General features: G+C 40.2%; 1 protein-coding gene across 3 annotated transcripts in view; it reads right to left on the bottom strand.

Moving 5' to 3' along the window:
- Positions 1-19,620, bottom strand: part of LOC147905674 (protein THYLAKOID ASSEMBLY 8-like, chloroplastic) — a 156,292-nt gene that overhangs the window by 10,562 nt on the left and 126,110 nt on the right. For 2 of the 3 annotated variants that reach the window (XM_087381206.1, XM_087381215.1), the window contains exon 2: positions 4,592-4,849. In XM_087381206.1, coding sequence (XP_087237332.1) covers positions 4,592-4,849 — 258 coding nt within the window. Of the gene's footprint in view, positions 1-4,591; positions 4,956-19,620 lie in introns of those variants that run through there. The other variant, XM_087381209.1, reaches the window with a different exon arrangement.

Below are 19,620 nucleotides of genomic sequence, written 5' to 3'. Positions count from 1 at the left end.
AAGGAGGATGGAGAGGTGAGAAAGGATGGAGAGGTAGAAGGAGGATGGAGAGCTCAGAGGTAAAAGAGGATGGAGAGGTAGAAGGAGCCTGGAGGATCAAAGGTAGAAGTGGAGGAGGATGGAGAGGTAAGAGAGGATGGAGAGGAGGAGGATGGAGGGATGGAGAATAGGTTGCTAAGCTGGAGCTTGCAGGATGGAGAAGATGGAGAGAAGGATGAAGAGGATGGAGAGAGAAGGAGAGGTCCGAGGGAATCAGGATGGAGAGTCCGAGAGTGAAGGATGAAGGGATGGAGAGAGCTTAGAGAAGGTGGAGAGAGCAGCAAGGATGGAGAGAAGGAGTGCAACGGGTGGGAGGCGGCACAAACTTTGATTTAAGAGAGACTTTTTCACAAACTTTGATTTAAGAGGGACTTTTCCTTTGTCTTGCCACAAACTTTGATTTAAGAGGGACTTTTCCAGCTTGCTGTGATTTCTTTGGCTCCTCCTTGAAGTTGCTGAGACTCTGCCCTGCATGAGTGAGTAAGCTATGTTGGCATTCTCTATCAACTGTAACATACTGGAAATGTGTGTCTTGGTGCAATAGTCCCTCAACTCTTTGGGAAGACCACAACAATACTTTTCAGCTTGCTCTGAGATGGGGACTGTTTTGTAAGAGCTCACACGTAAAAGCACATCCCAAAACTGCTTGTTGAAAGAGCACTTAGAAGGTTTGGCATATAGCTGGTGCAACCTGAGAATCTCCAAAACCTTAGCAACATACTGCAAATGCTCTTCCTTACTCCTGCTGTATATGAGTATATCATCAAAGAACACAAGTGCAAACTTGAAGAGATAAGGACCAAATTTTGGTTCATCAAATACTGAAAGGTAGCTGGGGCATTAGTTAGCCCAAAGGGCATATTGCTTGAAAATCTGACTGGCGCAGGCGAATTTGACCTAAATTGCGATCTAGCCAAGTACTGCTCAGAATTTGGGGCTTCTTGCACAAAGCTGGTCGTCCTAGGCTCTACAGGCTGCTCCTAAAGTTGTTTGGTAGACATTGGAGTCCAAGTAGGGGAGTTATCAGTGTTTTTGACTAGCTGAACCTGCATTTCTGCTTCGAATTAGGGTTTCCCTGCTGCAAATAGTGATACCTCTGCTTCCAAGGAGTCGCCTCAGCCTTTGGAGCACATGAACTAAGTTTGGAGTCCATTGAAGATCGTTTGCCTTGAAATCTGCTCGAAATTCAGCTTACAGGTAGTGCAGTTGTATAGACGATCTACCACTGGATATGTGTTCTCTTTTGGGAGTGCTGTAGTCACTTGGAGCAGCAAGAAACAGCCTTCTGAGCACTCTGCAATTTAGGGTCTCTGTAGCTGACTAGGGATAGGCCTCAAGATGCCATGCTCCAAGTTTCAGCAAGTTTGGACATGATTTACCCCACAATTTCCCTCTGATACCAAATGTAACAAGGGCAACTACTAGACTACTAAACTGTCACTTAAACTAGTAAAAAGAACAGAAAAGATAGAGGGGTAGGGTTAGAGACACTCTCACATGAGACGGCATGGACTTGCAGCTCCATGGGCTGGCTAGCCATTGCTAGGGGATCCTTCTTGGGATTGAGTCAATCACCAAAGGGAGTAGACTCCAATTTGTATTATGATCAAAAGGCACCTGGAAGTACAGCTGAAGCCCCTTTTTATATTATGGGAAAGTGGGCCAGCAACACTAAATGCTTATGGGATAACTCCCAAGGGCTGCCACGTGGCATTACATGATTTAAAGTAGCATTTAGAAAAGGAAATAGTAGTTTCCTACTAAAATAGAGCTAACTACTAAGCTGGAAGTAACTACTGTTACACAAAGCACAGAGATAATTTTGTGAGCCAGAGTCGTTCTCCTTTTCCACAGAAAGCTGCTTTTGAAGATCTAGTACGGAAAGAGGCTAACTTTTGTGAGGCCCTAAAGAAGACTTCAAAAACCCACTCCCCCCCTTTCACAAGAGCTGGTTCTCCTCTCCTTTGAGATGGCTAGTCTGTTGGAGATGGCTGAGAAGCAAGTCAAAATCTAGGTTCTTCCCACATTTCCTATTGGCCATCAATTAACAACCACGGGGTTTGGAGTCCGTCCTACAAACTTTGACCTGGCTGACTTCATCCTTGTGGGAGTTGCAAGGCCAAATCTGAATGCAGAGCACCTTTGCATTCTTGAACAGCATGAGGCGACGACTTTCGCCCAGTTATGGGATCAAGTAAATTCTCGTGTACGCTCTTTCATTTGGCATCCCTCCACAAGAGGGTCTCCCTGATGGAGAGAGTTTCCCTCGAAGTCTATGCAAGTGTTGCATGCCGCAAAGTCATCTACCATGCGGAAGCATATGAACAAGTTGCAGGCACTTCAGCAGGAGGTACTCCAAGCAAGCAAGAAGCTTTCCTCGGAGGACATAGCCATCACCCTGTTGTCCCAATTATCATCCCAGTATTCAGCACTTTACTCCTCATTTTCACGTGGGAGGAGATTGGCCTACGGTTCTTGATCAGGACGAGCGTTTCCACAACATAAGACCCTAACTGCCCCGCACGACAAATGGTGGACCAACAAATGAAAAGGGTAAGTGGAACTCTTGTTTGATCTTCATCCTCACAGAAGAAGTCTGATGCAGAGAGAGAGGCCTTGAAGGCGGAGTGAACGTGCAATCACTATGGCCCTTCCCACTATTGGAGGCAGTGCCCTCATAGGAGTCAAGGCAAGGGTACCGGTTCCGGAGCTGCAACTGCAACTATTCCGATCTTTGTTCATTTGGAGATTGTGGATATAGATGCTCCATCTTATTCAGGAGGAGAGGGAGATGCTCTCATGCTTTGTGAGACACGTGAATGAATACTTGATAGTGCTACTTCTAGGCACATGACCCCATCCCATGAGGAGTTCCGAGACCTTCGGTGGAAGTCAAGCCACGTTTACATTGGTGACAATTCCGCAGTTTCAGTTGGTGGTGAAGAGGAGCTCGAAATGGCAGAGGCGGAAAGTATTCCTCAGGTATAGTATGTACCATCACTTGGCGCAGCGACCAGTTTTGGATATTCCATTTCACTTCTATTGGATTCCCAACTGAGGGCGCCAGCTTAAAGATATTTTTGTTGTCCTCCAAGCTTGTGGCTATTGGGTTTTCATAGTTTGTTCCATTAAAAGATCCTACACATTCTATATCTCTTATTTCTTCTATAAAGAAAAGAGTATGCCATGGATTGATCCGTGATGGGGGATGTGAGACCTATTCCAACTCCATATCCTCGCCTAAAACCCTACTCCACTTTATGATTTGGTTTATGTAATGCATGGTCATTTTATTTGCTTTATTGCTACTGTGGAAAATCAGTTATATGTGAATAACATGGAATGTACACACAACGTCGTTACCCTCAGACACTAGGAGGGCTTTTTGATTTCTAAAGTCGGTGCTACACAGATGAGCACCAGAGGCAAAAGATGGGTAAAATTGCACATCCCTGGCCAGCAATGGATATGACCAGATTAGAAAACAATTGGCTCCACTGAAACAAATTTAACGTTTGTTGTGCCAGTCGTTGGCTTAGTATTTAGAGCCAAAGCCCTCTTATGAGGCCTTTGATTCAAATCTAGACCCTCCTAAAAGGGTTAGTTTTGACATGTGTAGGTGGACATGGGTGCATTGGACGTTGTGATTTGCTGTCCTTCATGCCCATTGATCCTTCGGTAACTAATCAACAAACTCATATGGGAATCTTAACTGCTCAGCCCTGCCACTGGAAGTTAATCACACCAATTGTTGTGGGGTTAATCCTTCTGGATTGCCTGCAACAGGGCAAAGTTGTTTGGAGGTACACCCCCAATGTGTGTACCATGAGAAGTGTGTAAATTGAGTAACATGAAGGGAGCTTGCTGGGGGACGGGGACGGGAGGGGAGGGGAGGGGAGGGGAGGGGAGGGGATCTTGTGTACATAGCATAACTATCCAAAAGTACTTACATCAGTACTGCACACACCTGGTCGGAGTACTCTAGTACCCAAGGTTCGAGCCCGATAATTCTCTCCCATCCTAGTCTGAAAACCATGGGTGGAACAGCTCCCTGCGAGTATCTCTGACGAAGACTGGCCATAAAGAGTAAGAGGCGCCATGACTATTCTGATGGCATTTAGGTCTAAGAGGACAAGATTTCTCTACAACTCCAAAGCCATATGGAGTAGACGAGTTCATTATGGACTTCTTAAATAGCTCGAGTTATCACAAAAAAACAAGGACAAGGAAAGGTGTGCACTTTGCAACTCCTGTCACTGAGTGGAAACCAACAAATTAAGGCCTGAATTTTACTAGTTAGCGGTTTCAACATTTAAGGAAAGGATGCGAGGCACCGACTGAGCAGTTTATCCCAACCGCCCCACCAGAGGATCCCAAGGGCCGCACTGTTGAGACTAAAGCAAGTGGTAGAAGTACAACCGAAATAGTAAACTTCCCATACTCCATTGAGTACGCGGAATTCTGTTCCAGGATCGTGAAATATGTAATCTACTGACGATGCCAGAAATACCACGCAAAAGCGAAAAATAATACTATGAACTGCAAGAAAAACCTGGAGAGCTAAGTCGCATTCATCTTGGCGTTGCAGCTCACCCAGAACAGCCACCATATCGGGCTTCAAAAGACGTGTTATTTTGGTGTCGAATACGGCAGCGATACGGTCGGCGTCCGCCTTTGCCCTTTTAAGCTCCCGAACAGCTCGCAAAGCTTCATTGGAGAGGATTCTTCCCTTCCAAAGAGGACCCCTGGGCTTGCCGGGGTTCCGGGAGCTACAGACAACGCGCAAGGGAACCCTAGAAGAAGATGGCAGTATTCCAAACTTGGGGGAGAGATCTGAGGCAGGACAGTGGATTACCACAGGCTGCAGGGACAACATGATTCATGTGTAAACCAAGCTTATCCTCCTCTTGTTGGTTAATAAGTAGACCTACCTAGCCTTTGGCACATACGTAAGGAAATTAAACCAATTTGTTCTAATTAATTATTATTTGTATTTTCCACAAGCCCAATCCCAACTTGTTTTAATTATTTGCTTATATTTTTCCATATACGGTTGTAGATCCATCCTTTGAAGACCACTGCGAACCTCCAACATTTCTCATTTTCACCTTTGAAAACTCTTTTCTCAATTCTGTAAGCCTGCAGGATTTTCGGCAATTTAGTTGTGCCAATTCTCAAGAAAAACCTTCAAAATTTTGATACCCCAAGTTTCATGATTTGTTGCTATGAAAAATGTTTTATGTGAGCACTGCTCCCCCTCTGAATATATTACACTCCCAACCTTGTAAATTTCAAATTCAATGTGTGCCTCATGCACAATGGTTATCCCTTGCCATTACGAAGAGAATTTTTGCACAACTTTGTTGTCATTATTATTATGGCTGTATTGTGTATAGCTTTGTTTTTTTTACACACTATATTAGTAATTTTGGGAAAATCTCGATATTTTGGGAAAATTAAACTGGGAGAGAGAACCTTACACTCTCCCATTTTAGGATCCCTTCCCCATACTCGTCTCGTCTTTCTGGCCTTACACTCTCCCATCTTAGGATCCCTTCTTCATACTCTTCTCATCTTTGCTCTAGCACAGTGGATCTCTTGTTTCATACATAGTCACTGTGGATCTTTGGTTTGTTCTTGTGTAAATTGTTTCATTAATTTTGGGAATCTCTTGTTGCATTTATAGAGGCCCTCAGACTAAGAATGTCGAATTCAATTAATTTTGGTTTTGTTGTTTTAGACAACTTAATTTAGAGTGTCATTAATTTTGGGAATGATGCATATAATATTTATTTATGTCATTGATGTCATTTTAATGAGAAAATAATTAAGATGTTTCATTAACTTTGGGAATGAGCTATTTGTTATGTACACTCAAAAATTTTGCTCGGTTGCAACATTGCATAAGCCACCTACTCACCTTAAATTATTTAGTATTTGACAATGAAAACCTGAAAAATATTGCAATGCCATAGAGGAGAGTTAATTTTGTTGAATTATCAGTTGACACATTTATATAATAGATGGTGTAAAAGTATAATGCCATTTGTTTAAAGCAGTGCCCTTAGTTAAGCTAACCTTGTTATTCGTCATGACATTGTCAATGGCGATTGTTACACATTCAACCAATAGGAAGACAATGAACTTAACTACTCAATACAAGCCAAAATTTAAAGACAACAACACCTTAAGACTATTGAGTGTTATCTTAATTTACACTCTTATCGATTACTTCATCGATCCCTACTAGATCTGCTTTTGCTTTCTCACACATAGTCAACAAAAATTTGATCTTCTTGGGCTTCTTCCCCCGTTTCAGTGTCCTGCTCCATACTATTGACTCTGCTTGCTCCCAACATGTAGGATCCTTGTCATTGCACATCCAAAACTTCTCCCAACAATTTGCATACACTTATTCCTCGCTTGCATTATTCTTATGGGAACATGGGGCCCAATATTGTATCAATACCAGATTCAATGTTCGACTCGGGTACACCCAACCAAATTGGATATATATTGTCACTTGGCCTCACAAGAACAAAGTCACCCTTTTTTACATCTATCAGAGGTTGAAATGTATCTTTGGGCTTGTTACGTTGTGGACCACACTAGTGGTCTTCTAGTGCCTTTAAACCCACATAACCTTCTTTGTCGGTGTTGGTGTTCTGCTCTACTACATGTGTTGTCCATGGCCAAAAGCCTATACATATATTTTGACTTTGCATAGTTGTTGTAGGTGCTGACAATGCCTTGATCATGTTTTACCAATATTGTATCATTGGCGTTATGTATATCGAATAAGGATCTAGTGAGCCTTTGTCAATGTGATGCATGTCCAATATTTTATATAGTCCTTTATGCCATTCACCACTTGAGCACTATATTTTAAGTACTCACACATTGGAAGCACTATTGGTTCCCCACCTGGCAACAAAGGTTTTCCAAGAGTATCCCTTTTCCATAACTCTATGCTACCACCCTTTGGCATCCAATGATCTTGTGTGTGATTCATTTTGTACTGCATTACTCGAATGTCGTCTTGCATGAAAAAACAAAAATGTAGTGGCTTTGAATGTCCAATAAGTTTATCCTAGCCTTCACATAAGTAACCATCAATAAACCCTTTGAAGTCTGGAACCTCTGTCATCTTTAGGGGTAGGCCTTGAGCTTGTGCACTCGAAGACGTGCTAGAGTGAGAGATGTCTTGTCCTTAATTGCTCTAAAAAACGACTAAACAATGCATCAATATCTTCATGGGTATGACCAATTATTAAGAAACCCATCTCTATCGTTAAAAAAACCCACCTAACCACCTATGAAGATAAAATATGTAAAAACATATCTATTTTTGTTCTGTGATCCACAATTGTCTAACTGCAACAAGAGGCAAGGTGGAAGACTTTTGAAAGCTGAAGTGGATGTGTTATGTATACTTGTAAGCATCTCTTGAGCATAAGGGTTTGACTTTTCATCCATCCATAGATGAATATCCATGGCTGTCCTCGAGGTTACACAATTTAGGACCTGGCTTGAAGTATTTAAAGCACTATGTACAAGATCACCATACTCATGCATATCTTCTCTTTCCAAGTTTCGAAGGCACAATGCTAATGATCCCACGGTAAAGTTTGGGTTTGTGGGCCAAAGACCAAGGGGAAAATGTCCGTATGCTTCTTGTCCATGTGTTAGCATTCTAGTCAATGATATTGGCAACTGATATGACTTATCGATACCTTTGAGCCTCGGTATGGCTATCTTCTATTGATCCAACTTATCATGTATCATTTATAAGACTTACTGAGGGTCCTTCTCTGATTCGTAACACCATGAATAATATACGTGCTGTTTCATATGCTCCCTCGTCTCTTGAAATAGCTTTTTACGTTCTGCTAGTATCTTAGTTGCACCCAATTTGGTACACTTTGAGAATGTGCTTGTATGAGAAACCAAGACATGCTTCAAGTTCGTGTTCCAAATTCTATTGAAGGTTGATTTTGGAACCTCCTTGTACCCTAGAGTTTTCATGGCCGAATTGATCTCATGCATTATGTCCACTTGTTTGTACATATCCGGAATGACGAGTTGTGTCTCTCTCTTGCCATCAATTGTTGTTCTAGCTTTATGGGGAATCCTTTCAGCATTGTTATTCACAAAGTCATGTAACATAGCTCTTGCCATCTCCATGTGATCCCATCCTTTTCTAATGATGCCTTTGTTTCCATGCATGGCATTTGTGCATCCAGCATTATGTTGTTCCTTGTACCTATATAGTATGAAGTTTTAGAAATTGAGTGCAATTCATACCATGCCCTACAACATATTTCCCTGCCATCAAAGCTAAGCAAGTGTGACACAACACCTTTCGAATCAATCCACACAGCATTAGTGAAGCTATTGAAGATATAGGTCATTCGATTCTCCAAGTTCATGCTCCAAAACTCCACTCTCATTTGCAAAACCAAACCACAATCCACAATCTGGCAACACTTCAACTTGCAACAATCTATAAGTGCCACCTATTGAACATCTTCGTGCATACACCTCTTCTTCAAATTGCATTCAATCTCCTCTCTGGGCTTGCAATTGATCATGTGATATTTTCTTTTTGTGCGAAGTGCTTCAACATTCAGGCAAGTACTACCACTCCCATCTTGTGCTTTGGAATTTCCCAACAAATCATCCATGCACGCTTCATAGACCATGGGTTGTAACAGTGAGCCATCCTCAAATGTGATCTGATCTATAGGCCATGTCTCTAGAACTGGAACAGAAAATTTTAACCTTGTCACTACTCAAATTCTCTGAGTGTGGTATATTATCTTCAACTATCACTCCTATATCATTTTTACCCAACTCTTGGAAGTTTACAACCTCATAAGGTTGTACTAGAAACACTACCCCTATTTTAGGTGTTTGTGTCTTATCCTTTGCCCACAAAAGCTCTTTTTGTGGGCAAAGGATACATTCTCCATGTCTCCCATACATCATATCCATCTGATTTGCTAAATTGCATACTGATAGTTTGTACATGCACCTCATCCTCCTCTGCAGTGCTATCTTTATCATATAGCTTTAAGTCTTTCATTTCCCACCTAATTGTGCTTCCCACTGCATCTCCAAGTTTGCATGTATTTATTGTTGGAAATGGAAGTTCAATGTCCACATTAAAACAAACAACGACTGACACAGATACACATGAAGAACCAATTTGCACACCTTGATACAAGCCACCTACGTCATTGTTGAATACTGTACCGCGTGCAACAATAGTGCCACTAATCCTAAGCTCCACCATACCACCATTGTTGAGCATATTGCCTACAAATTGTTCATGTGTCCAAAATCATTCTTTCATATAATTCAACTCTGTGTCTATGTGTGTGTGTGGGGGGGGTCTCTCTCAACAGGGGACAAAAGTACAAGGGTGGTTTTAAAATCAATCTTTATCTTACATTCCCGATGGAGGATGAAGCTTTAGGATCGAGCTGATCTTGATCTCTCATGCGCGGTGGATGATAAAAGTTCAAGATCGGTTTTAAAACTAATCTTCATCTCTCATGTCCGATGGAGGATTAAACTGATGTTGCTATCTTATACCTCATGGAGGATAAAAGTTCAATAATCGTTTTAAAACTGATTTCAGTCCCTTATGTTTGATGAAGGATAAAATTTCAAGAATGGTTTTCAAACTGATCTTAGTCCCTCATGCTTGATGGAGGATGAAAGTTTAAGATTGGTATCAAAATTGATCTTGGCCTCTCCTATCCTATGGAGGATGAGAGGCCAAGATCGGTTCTAGGACTCCCATGCATGCTGAAGGATAAAAGTTGAAGATAAGATTTAAACCAATCTTGGTCTCAAGCGCTGGATGGAGGTTGAAAATTTAAAATCGATCTTGATCTTGATCTCTCATATTTGACAGACTATACAAGTTTGAGATCATTTCAAAACCAATCTTGGCCTCCATCATGTCATTTAGAGGATGAAGCCAACTTCCGTTTTAAAACCGATCTTGGAACCTCATGCATGGTGGAGGATAAAAGTTCAAGATTGGTTATGAAAGTGATCTTGATCTCTCATGATGGAAGAATGATGAAAGGGTGAGATCATGGCCTTCATCATGTCCTGTGGAGCATGAAACCAAGATTGGTTTTAAAACCGATCTTTGTCTCTCATCATGGGAAGGTTTTTAAAACCGATCTTGGACTCTCATGTGTGGTGAAGGATAAAAGTTGAAGGTCTATTTTGAAACCAATCTTGATCTCTTATGTTGGAAGAAGGATGGAAGCTTGAGATCATGGCCTCCATCATGTCCTGTGGGAGATGAAGCCAAGGTCCAATCTTTGTCTCTCATCATGGGACGGTTTAAGATCGGTTTTAAAACCACTCTTAGACTCTCTTGCATGGTGGAGGATAAAAGTTCAAGATTGGTTTTGAAACCAATCTTGATCTCTCATCCCAGAAGAAGGATGAAAGCTTGAGATCATGGCCTCCATCATGTCATGTGGAGGAGGAAACCAAGATTGGTTTAAAACCGATCTTTGTCTCTCATCATGGGACGATTTAAGATCGCTTTAAAAACTGATCTCGGACTCTCATGCATGGTGGAGGATAAGTTCAAGATCGGTTTTGAAACCGATGTTAATCTCTCATGTCTAAAGAAGGATGAAAGCTCTAGATTGGTTTTAAAACCGATCATGGCCTCCATCATGTCCTATGGAGGATGAAATCAAGATCAGTTTTAAAATCCGATCATGGCCTCCATCATGTCTTGTGGAGGATGAAACCAAGATCGATTTTAAAATTGATCTTTGTCTATCATCATGGGAAATTCTAAGATCGGTATTGAAACCGATCTTCATCCCTCATGCCCGATGGAGGATGAAATCTCAAGATCGGTTTTAAAACATATATCTCCATATCGTCATATATTTTTTAAATTAAAATCTACAATACTAAAATATTTTTATATACTTACACATATAAATATTTGTTATTAATATTTTAATATGAATTTGAAATATATATTAAAATATATTTTATACAAAGATATTTTAGTAATGGATCTTAGAAGAGTTATACTATATAAATATATATACTTTATATTTTATTTTAAAGTACATACTAAAAATATAATAACATATTTTATCATACTAAAATATGTTTAAAATATATCTCTATATAATCATATATTTTCATAATTAAAATATACTAAATACATCTTAATAAATAAAATATTTATAGAATATTAAAACATATTGTAAATATATTCTATATTTATATACTCACTGTAGATTGTAGTAGATTTTAGAAGAGTTCACTGTATAACTCTATATGTTTCATTTTTTATTTTAAAGTACATACTAAAATTGTAATAAAATATTTTATTGTACTAAAATATGTTTAAGATATTTCTCCATATCATCATATATTTTAATAACTAATATATGTACTAAAACATATATAAATATAAATAATTATTTTATTGATATATAAAATGTATGTCCATATTAAGACTAGTTTTAAACTAACTAGTTTTAAGATGCCCTAGTTTTAAAAAAAAAAAGACCCTAGTCTTAATATGTCCATATTAAGACTAGTTTAAACTAACTAGTTATAATATGCCCTATTTTTTTTTAATGCCCTAGCTTTAATTAAACTAGTTCTTAACTAACATTTAAAACTAACCTAATCTTCACGTTACTAAGTTTAAAATTATACTTTGAGCTAACATTTTTAATTGACGTTACTAACATAATCCTATCTAACATTAGAGAAAACCTAAAATAACATTTTAAACTAACCTAAACTAACGTTACTAAATCCATTCTAACGTTACTAACCTAATACTATCTAACCAAACTAACATTACTAACCTAGCTAAACTAGCGTTTTAAACTAAGTAATTATACCTAACCTAAACTAAGCTTAATAACCGAAGCTAACGTTTTAAACTAAGTAGTTGTATCTAACCTAACGTTACTAACCTAACATTTCAAACTAACATTCCTAACATCAAGAAAACCCTAATGTTACTAACCTAATAGAAAACATAGAGTAGTGAGTACTTACCTCTCGTTTCCTTGCGCCACCACCATCGCCATTGCCATCGAGATCGAGATCTGCTTCGCCATATGTGCCGCCCACGAGATCTGCTTCGCCATATCTGCCAACGTCGCCATCCCCATCCCCATCGAGATCTACAGTAATTGCTTCGCCATATTTGTCGCCATCACGGGCTACCAAGAATAGACTGCAACCAAGAACTTCGCCTTCGCCATTGCCATTGCAACTCCATTGCAAGAAGTGACTGTAACAAGAGATTCGCCATCACTATGCGCTCTACAGTATCGCCATCAGAATCTAAAAGGTCATTGCCATCACCGCAGTAATCATCGATTGCAAGGTCTCGTTGGGATAGTTCTCGATGACGAGCTGCAAATAGGTCTGCATAATGCTCGTCGTGACGAGGTGCAAGAAGGTCTGCATCATGTTATAGGATGCAACAAGGAACTTTGCATGATTTGCATCACGGGCTGCAATAAGCTTTGCATCGTCTTCATGGTAGTCTTCATGCCTTCCATCGCCTTGTGCTCCTTATACAAGGTCACCTGCTTTTGCTGCTGCGAGGTCGCCGCATGAGATCTTCATGCTTGCCATTGACAGACTCCATCTTGCAACTGAGGTAGGCCTCTCTCTATCCTTCTTTGTCTCTAGCCTCTCTTTCCCTCATGCTCCAACTCTCTCTCTATCTTCCTCCCTCTCACACACTCCTCACACACATGCTTTCACTCGATTTCTCTCATATAGAGAGACCTCTGTTCCACTCTCTCACATGCATAGTCTCTCACTCTCTCTCAAAATGCTAAATATAGTAACCTGAATAGTTTAAGCTATTTTTGAATTTTGGAGAATTTACCCTAACTTTGAAAATCCCCCTTAATTCTAATTGAAATATCATGTCAAGATGGGTTTTACAACCGATCTTGGTAGAGGTTTGAAAGTAAAGGTACATAATTCTTCTATGTTATTTTAAAGAATTAAACTTTATGAAAAAACAAATTGAAAATTTTCATAATTGGATTTAAATTACAACATTAGTTTTTAATTTCTCTAAGATCAGCTTTGGTAATAGTAAATGCAAGCAATTGTAACTATTACAACTTGATTGATTAAGTTTGGATGGAAGCAAATGTTAATATTACAACTTGAATAGCAAGCTCTCCCTACACGCGTTCCACACACATTGTTTAGCTTAGTGTTTTAGGTGCATAATCTGTTGAGTCGAATAAATAAATCTATTATACACATCTATTGGTGGACTTCATTGCATTATCTTAGCGTCTTACTACTCATTATGATGAGATTAAATTGAGCTTGGGAGGTAGGATGGACACGTGATTTCCCCTAGAAATGTTCTGAACATTGGCTATGATTATGGATGTTTGGTGGATGCTGGTGGCAACCACCTCCTTTACACCACCCTTGAGCTTCTCCTTCCTTCCTTCTTCTCTATGCTAACCGACCTTGCCTAGTTCACTTGACTTACTTCCTCTTCTTGCTCGCGGTTACTTCTGCTTAGTATCTTGGTGGTGTTGGCATAACGACTTCCTCCTCCTCCACGCAACACAACATCATGTGGCAGGGTTAGAGCTAAGTCACTTATTCTGGATAACTCTTCGCTGGATATCTTGGATCTACTTTGACCCTGAATATTGTGTTCTCTTTGGTTGGTGCTATATTTGTTCATGCTATGGAGAGAACCTTTGATAGTGCGTTACACTACTCTAAGCAATTGGAGGATTTTGATTGCATGACCTTTCTAGAATGTACATTGTTTCTATGTGTGCACCCTCCCGTTTGAATCACCGTATTGCATGGCTTCTGGTTCTTCTCGTGAGCTGAGGACACTTGCTCCCCTGGTCGTTCTCTGTGGTGATTTGCTATGGTCTCTTGTTAGGCTATTGTGGATGATGGCTAATTAGTGTGCAAGGCCCATTGTCAATATGGTTAGGGGTTTTTTTGCAATGGTTTCCCTACCCCAAGCTTCGTGCGCTCTTGCCTAGTCCTGTAGGTTTCGCATTGTTCTGTAGTTAGTCTCTCTTGTCCTGTGTTAATATACCACATGTCTCTGTCTTGGACAATAAGTGTGTGGTTACTTATTACGTGTGTTGCATCCACATCGTAATGATCCTTCATGGTGTGGCTCCTGCTCCTTTGATGCTTTTCAACAATGGTTAACCAGGATCACGACCACTAACACTGCTAGCTTGTATGATAATTCACATATATGTTTATTGATTGCATGGTTGGGCTTATTACCTATGGAGGCCATCCTTCGCGCACGGTCTGTGTTATGTACTTTACTTCTTGACCAACCCTTGTTTGTGTTTATTTCATAGATGATCCCCATTCTCAATTGCAACTACCCTTGTGCACGATCATTGGGTCACTCTTACACTTGCATTCGTCGTGTTACAAGTCTGTTGCTTGCAGTTACCGTAGTAGTACTTAGTCGCCATTGTCTCTTTATCCAAGCTAGAATGGGATGGTTAGCTGGATCCTATTGCCTTGTTTACCTACGCCTCTTCCTCCTACCTACGTACCTTGTAGCTTTTCATGCTTCTCTTTTCCTCTATCAAGGTTTTGATTGCGGGTGGATACTTGCTAGTTAGTATGTTGCTGTGGCTTGCTCTTAGTGGAGTTCGTGTGCTTGTTTGGTGGCACTTTGGTGTTAGGAGTTAGTGGACTTCAACGGTATACTGGTGTTTGGCACACTGGTTACGACTACTAGCCGGCTTCTCGGTTTTTTGTTGCTTTTGGCTTGTTTGGTTAGGATTCTAGTATTGTGGCCTTCCTGGTTAGCTCTAGCATAGTTTGTGGCAGGTATACGTAGCTTGTCATATTTGTAGAGTGACGTGGTTGTAGTGAAGTGGGTACCTGTATGTTGTCTGTGTTCTTTGGAAGTTTTGGTTTGCTATGCACCTTTTGTGTCTACGTGTTCTTTGGTTTTCTGTGTGCGAGACTATAGCCACCTTCTAGCCGGGTTAGTATTCTTGGTTGCTTGTCTGGGGTATGTTTATTTGTCCCTCCTTTAACTCTTATATTTATGAGGATGTGGTTGTAAGTGCATGCTCCATGCTTATAACCTAGTGTAATTTGTACCTTAGGTCTATGTTAAATGACTGGCTCAAATCTGTTACAGAGTAATTAACTAGTAATGTTCCCTTACTGAAAAATTGTTAATTTTCTATGATGTTCTTGCTTCTAATTAATGTTCTCTAGGTCTATGAAATTGTCATTTTTCTATGGTGTTCTTGCTTCTAATTAATGTTCTCTAGGTCTATGTTTGTCTGGATTCTTTAACCATATGAACTTATCCCTAAAGCTTTTGTCATCTATGTGCTACCAATGGATGGTTATATTTCTTTAAATAAATGTTTGATGGTCTTTGACACACATGGCGCATTGAAACATACTTTTGGGGAGGCATTTATGGAATTTATATTCTCTAAAAATAATGTCTTGTACTCCTTATAGTTGTTAATTTGGAAGGCGTACCCCACACACTTCATGCTTTTGTTTGAAAGTGAATTAAAGAATTATTTTTCGTTAACCAATTGTTTACCTTGACTAGTCCTGCCCTCTCAGAATGTGTTCTCTTTATGATCTTAGGAAATGCTTTCCTTCTATATTAAAGTTATCCTTTACTTATTGCTTTGGAATTCTTACTGTAGGTTGTCAAGGTATAATTATACGATGTCATAAGTATAGTTTAACTTTATTAGTAGGTAAATGGTATGTCTTTGTCTAACCTAGGGATGCTACCTCAGTAAGTATATTTAAGTGGGATAGGAATAAATTGGGATTGATCCCCCAATGGTAAGGGTGTACATTCTTATTATTGACTACGCATGCTCACCTATTACTTGGCACATATGTCACTTTTAACTCTTGAATCTAGATGGTTATCTGGATCTTTGGTAAGAGCGATAACAAGCCGGGCTACACAAGCATTACCTGTCTACCCATTAGAAGCTTTTGTGTTCTCACACTTAGTTTCTCTTGGATGGTGGTAGGCAAGTTGACCCCGACCTCGGATCTTGGATTACTAGAAAGATTCAACATTTTAACTTTGTATCCATATTTGGTATTGAGAGACTGTTGGTTACCCATCCCATCCCATCCCTTGTCAAACTTGGATATGTAGCTACCTCACCTAATATCCCAATTACGCCTTTAGGCACACAATGTATCCCTTCCTGCTTTAAAGGATCAGATTGTAGATTCACGTGGGATAGAATAGATGCATCTTGGAAGAGGAGTGAGAGCACAAGATGTAACCAAAATATTGTTTACTATTGATTGTGAGAGAGGTGACTCTCTATTATAGAAATGGGGAGAAGGTAGCACCTTCCCTACATCAGTGGCAATCAGCCCCTACATCAGTGGGACTGGCCTTAATCAAAGGAACCTCCCATGGGGGCCTTTGGCTTACATCATCACTTAGGTCATACACTAGACACATCATACTCTTTGATGTGCCTCTACAACACACACAAACACACATGTGACTCCCCTAGATGCACATATGCACCATAGAGCAAGCCCTTGATCACACTTATCCCAACATACCCCCCCTCAAGGGGTTGGCTCTTGCAATGTCAAGGGTACATCTAGTCTCATAGTTTCTCATGCCATCTCATGGTGGTCAAGGGTAAATCTATGGCTAGGATCTCATGCTAGCAAGTGTTCCCAAGGGTGAAGGTTCACAAAAATGGGATAGACAAAACACATATCACATGGTCTACATCATATGTTGACCAGAGGTGATTTACAAAAGACAAAACATATGACATTCTTTTTGGAGTACTATTCCAGGCAGAGAACCTCAAAATTTGACCAAGTGATGATAAACAAAAAATTCAAAAAACAAAGTGCTAAAAAAGCATAGTCTTTATCTTCAAAGTTTGATTCTTCATTTGCTGATGGAGTTCGTCCTTCAGCCAGATTTTCTTTGTTGTTGAAGTAGCCCTTCTTCACAAGAAATGCTTGATTCTCTTTGGAGTTGTTGTTCTGAATTCATGGAATAACACATTCCCTTTTCCAATTGTAGCCAAAGGAACTTAATAAGCAAGATATATTTGAAGTATTTCCCTTGTGCACCAAATACTATGAGAAGATGATCCCAAGCTTCATGTGAAGTTTCAAAGCCATCAATGTGGTGAATGTATGAGTCACTTAATCCCAAAGCAATGATAGCAAGAGCCTTCTTGTCTTCGATCAACCAATTAGCTTCTTCTTTTGTATACTTCTTTTCCTTTCCATTCACAACATTCCATATCCCCTTTTTCATAAGCACAAAGTTAGCTTTTGTTTGCCAAGTATGGAAACTAGTTCCATCAAACTTCTCTACTTGCTTGGGCTTAGTCATGTTTACAATTCAAGTACTCATCAAAAGAGAATCACATATTCATCATTCTAAATGCAAAGTTTAAGGACACTTATGAGCTCCATGACTGAGTTCTACTACTCAAGTACAATCAAAGCAATCAAAGTTTGTAGTAAATAATAGAAGCCCCAAACTTATGGTGATTGCTCAACACCCTTTGACCAAAATATGCAGAATTTTGTCAGCAGAGACCAAGGTAGATTGGAGGGTGCAATTTGCATAGCTCGTAGCTCTATTCAAGGGGATTTTTATGCAAAAATAACACTAGTATACCAGACCAGGGCTACCAACAAGAAGAGGCACAATGTTGCGCTAGGTCGCCATATAGGAGCTTGGCAAAATTGACTGGTCTTTTGTCTGTTGCTCCTTTAATACTTGACCAAACGGGCTCAGACTTCATCAGCAGCTTGCTTGTAGTGTCACCCAACTCGTGCTCAGAGGAATTTGCAAATGAGTGACCACAGAGGCGGCATTATGCGATACATCAGTGGACTGTATTCTTGTTGGCACAGGCGATGGAGGCGCAATTTCATGACAAGCTTCGAGCTGAAGGGGTGACGTACAAAGATGGTTCTACAGCACAAAGGGCTTGGAGAATGGTTGCTTGTAGGTAGAGAACAAGCTCACACAAAATTTTGGAAGGAAAGAGGAAAAATGGAGATGATGAGAAATCTTTGAAAAACTAGTAGTTCATGCTAGAGAGAGCATCTAATGCTAGGCTAGGCTAGATCTAGAACCTAAAGCTCTGATACCAAATGTAGATTCATGTGGGATAGAATAGATGCATCTTGGAAGAGGAGTGAGAGCACTAGATGTAACCAAAATATTGTTTACTATTGATTGTGAGAGAGGTGACTCTCTATTATAGAAATGGGGAGAAGGTAGCACCTTCCCTACATCAGTGGCAATCAGCCCCTACATCAGTGGGACTGGCCTAAATCAAAGGAACCTCCCATGTGGGGGCCCTTGGCTTACATCATCACTTAGTTCATACACTAGACACATCATAGCACTTGATGTGCCTCTACAACACACACAAACACACATGTGACTCCCCTAGATGCACATATGCACCATAGAGCAAGCCCTTGATCACACTTATCCCAACACGGACTTCCATTAGAAGCTCTTGGACTTTGAAAAGCAAGCGTCCCTTAATAAATCCCAGTCTGCCTTTACCATAGCTTTTATGAATGATTGGATTGAGCTTTTGGTCCTCTCCAAAAAAGGCCAAGTGGAATTCTTGGAAGCTTTCAATAAGCTACTTTCTTCCCTTCCTTTGATTGATGCCTAAGATACCTCCCACCTGAACTTTTACTTCTCTACCCTTCAATTGTTAATAAACTTTTTCTTCTTAATGGTATTCCGACTATTCCCTTAGAGATCAAGAGCATTCAAGAACTTGTTAATCTGCTACTTGACTTTGACCTCCTCGATCATAGTGAGAGAGAAGCCTTATCCTCCTTGAATTTTGGGTCTTCTGCCGCCTCTCTTCCCCCTTAGAAGTCCATTTCCACGGCCTTTTCCAATGCTATCCCCCTCCTCTATCATCGGCAACTAGAACTAGACTCTATCAGACTAGAGCACAAACTTTGGGATTTCGAAGTCATCAATCATAGGGCCCCTTTCTCGATCCCTTCCTTGGCCCTCTTCTGTAGCTTCTCATCGGAGGTGATTGATCATTGCAAAGCACTAGCCCTCCAATCCAAACATCTCTTGTCTAATGACTTTTTCTTTGATATCCCACAAATTAAACTCTCTGATGTAAATCCTTCTAAATGTTCTAGTACTTCCCTCATTGCTAGAACAAAAGGACCTATCAATCAAGATAAAATATGGGAGCCTAAAAAATTCATGAAAAATTGATGGAATACCTATAGACCCTTTCTCAAGTGCCAATGTAAGAGATCTGCCGACCCCAATTCTACTTGTACTTCTTCCATTATCTGGTTGGACCATCTCCTATGGTTTGTGTTCCAAAACTTGTTTATTTTTTTTCCCTTCACCTCTGGACCCGCTCTGGTGTATGCATTCATTGGTTGGGTTGCCTCTTTCCCCTCAAGGATCAAAACTGCACTCTTAGTGTATTTTTGGATTCATGACTTTATGCTTGAGGCTGCTTGTAACCT

Source organism: Dipteris shenzhenensis, chromosome 1, assembly GCF_047967505.1.
Source record: "Dipteris shenzhenensis isolate YYH24624 ecotype China chromosome 1, Dip_SZ_1.0, whole genome shotgun sequence".
Classification (NCBI taxonomy): Eukaryota; Viridiplantae; Streptophyta; class Polypodiopsida; order Gleicheniales; family Dipteridaceae; genus Dipteris; species Dipteris shenzhenensis.
Note: the sequence above shows the minus strand (reverse complement) of the source record. Positions and strands in the feature narration are given on the sequence as shown.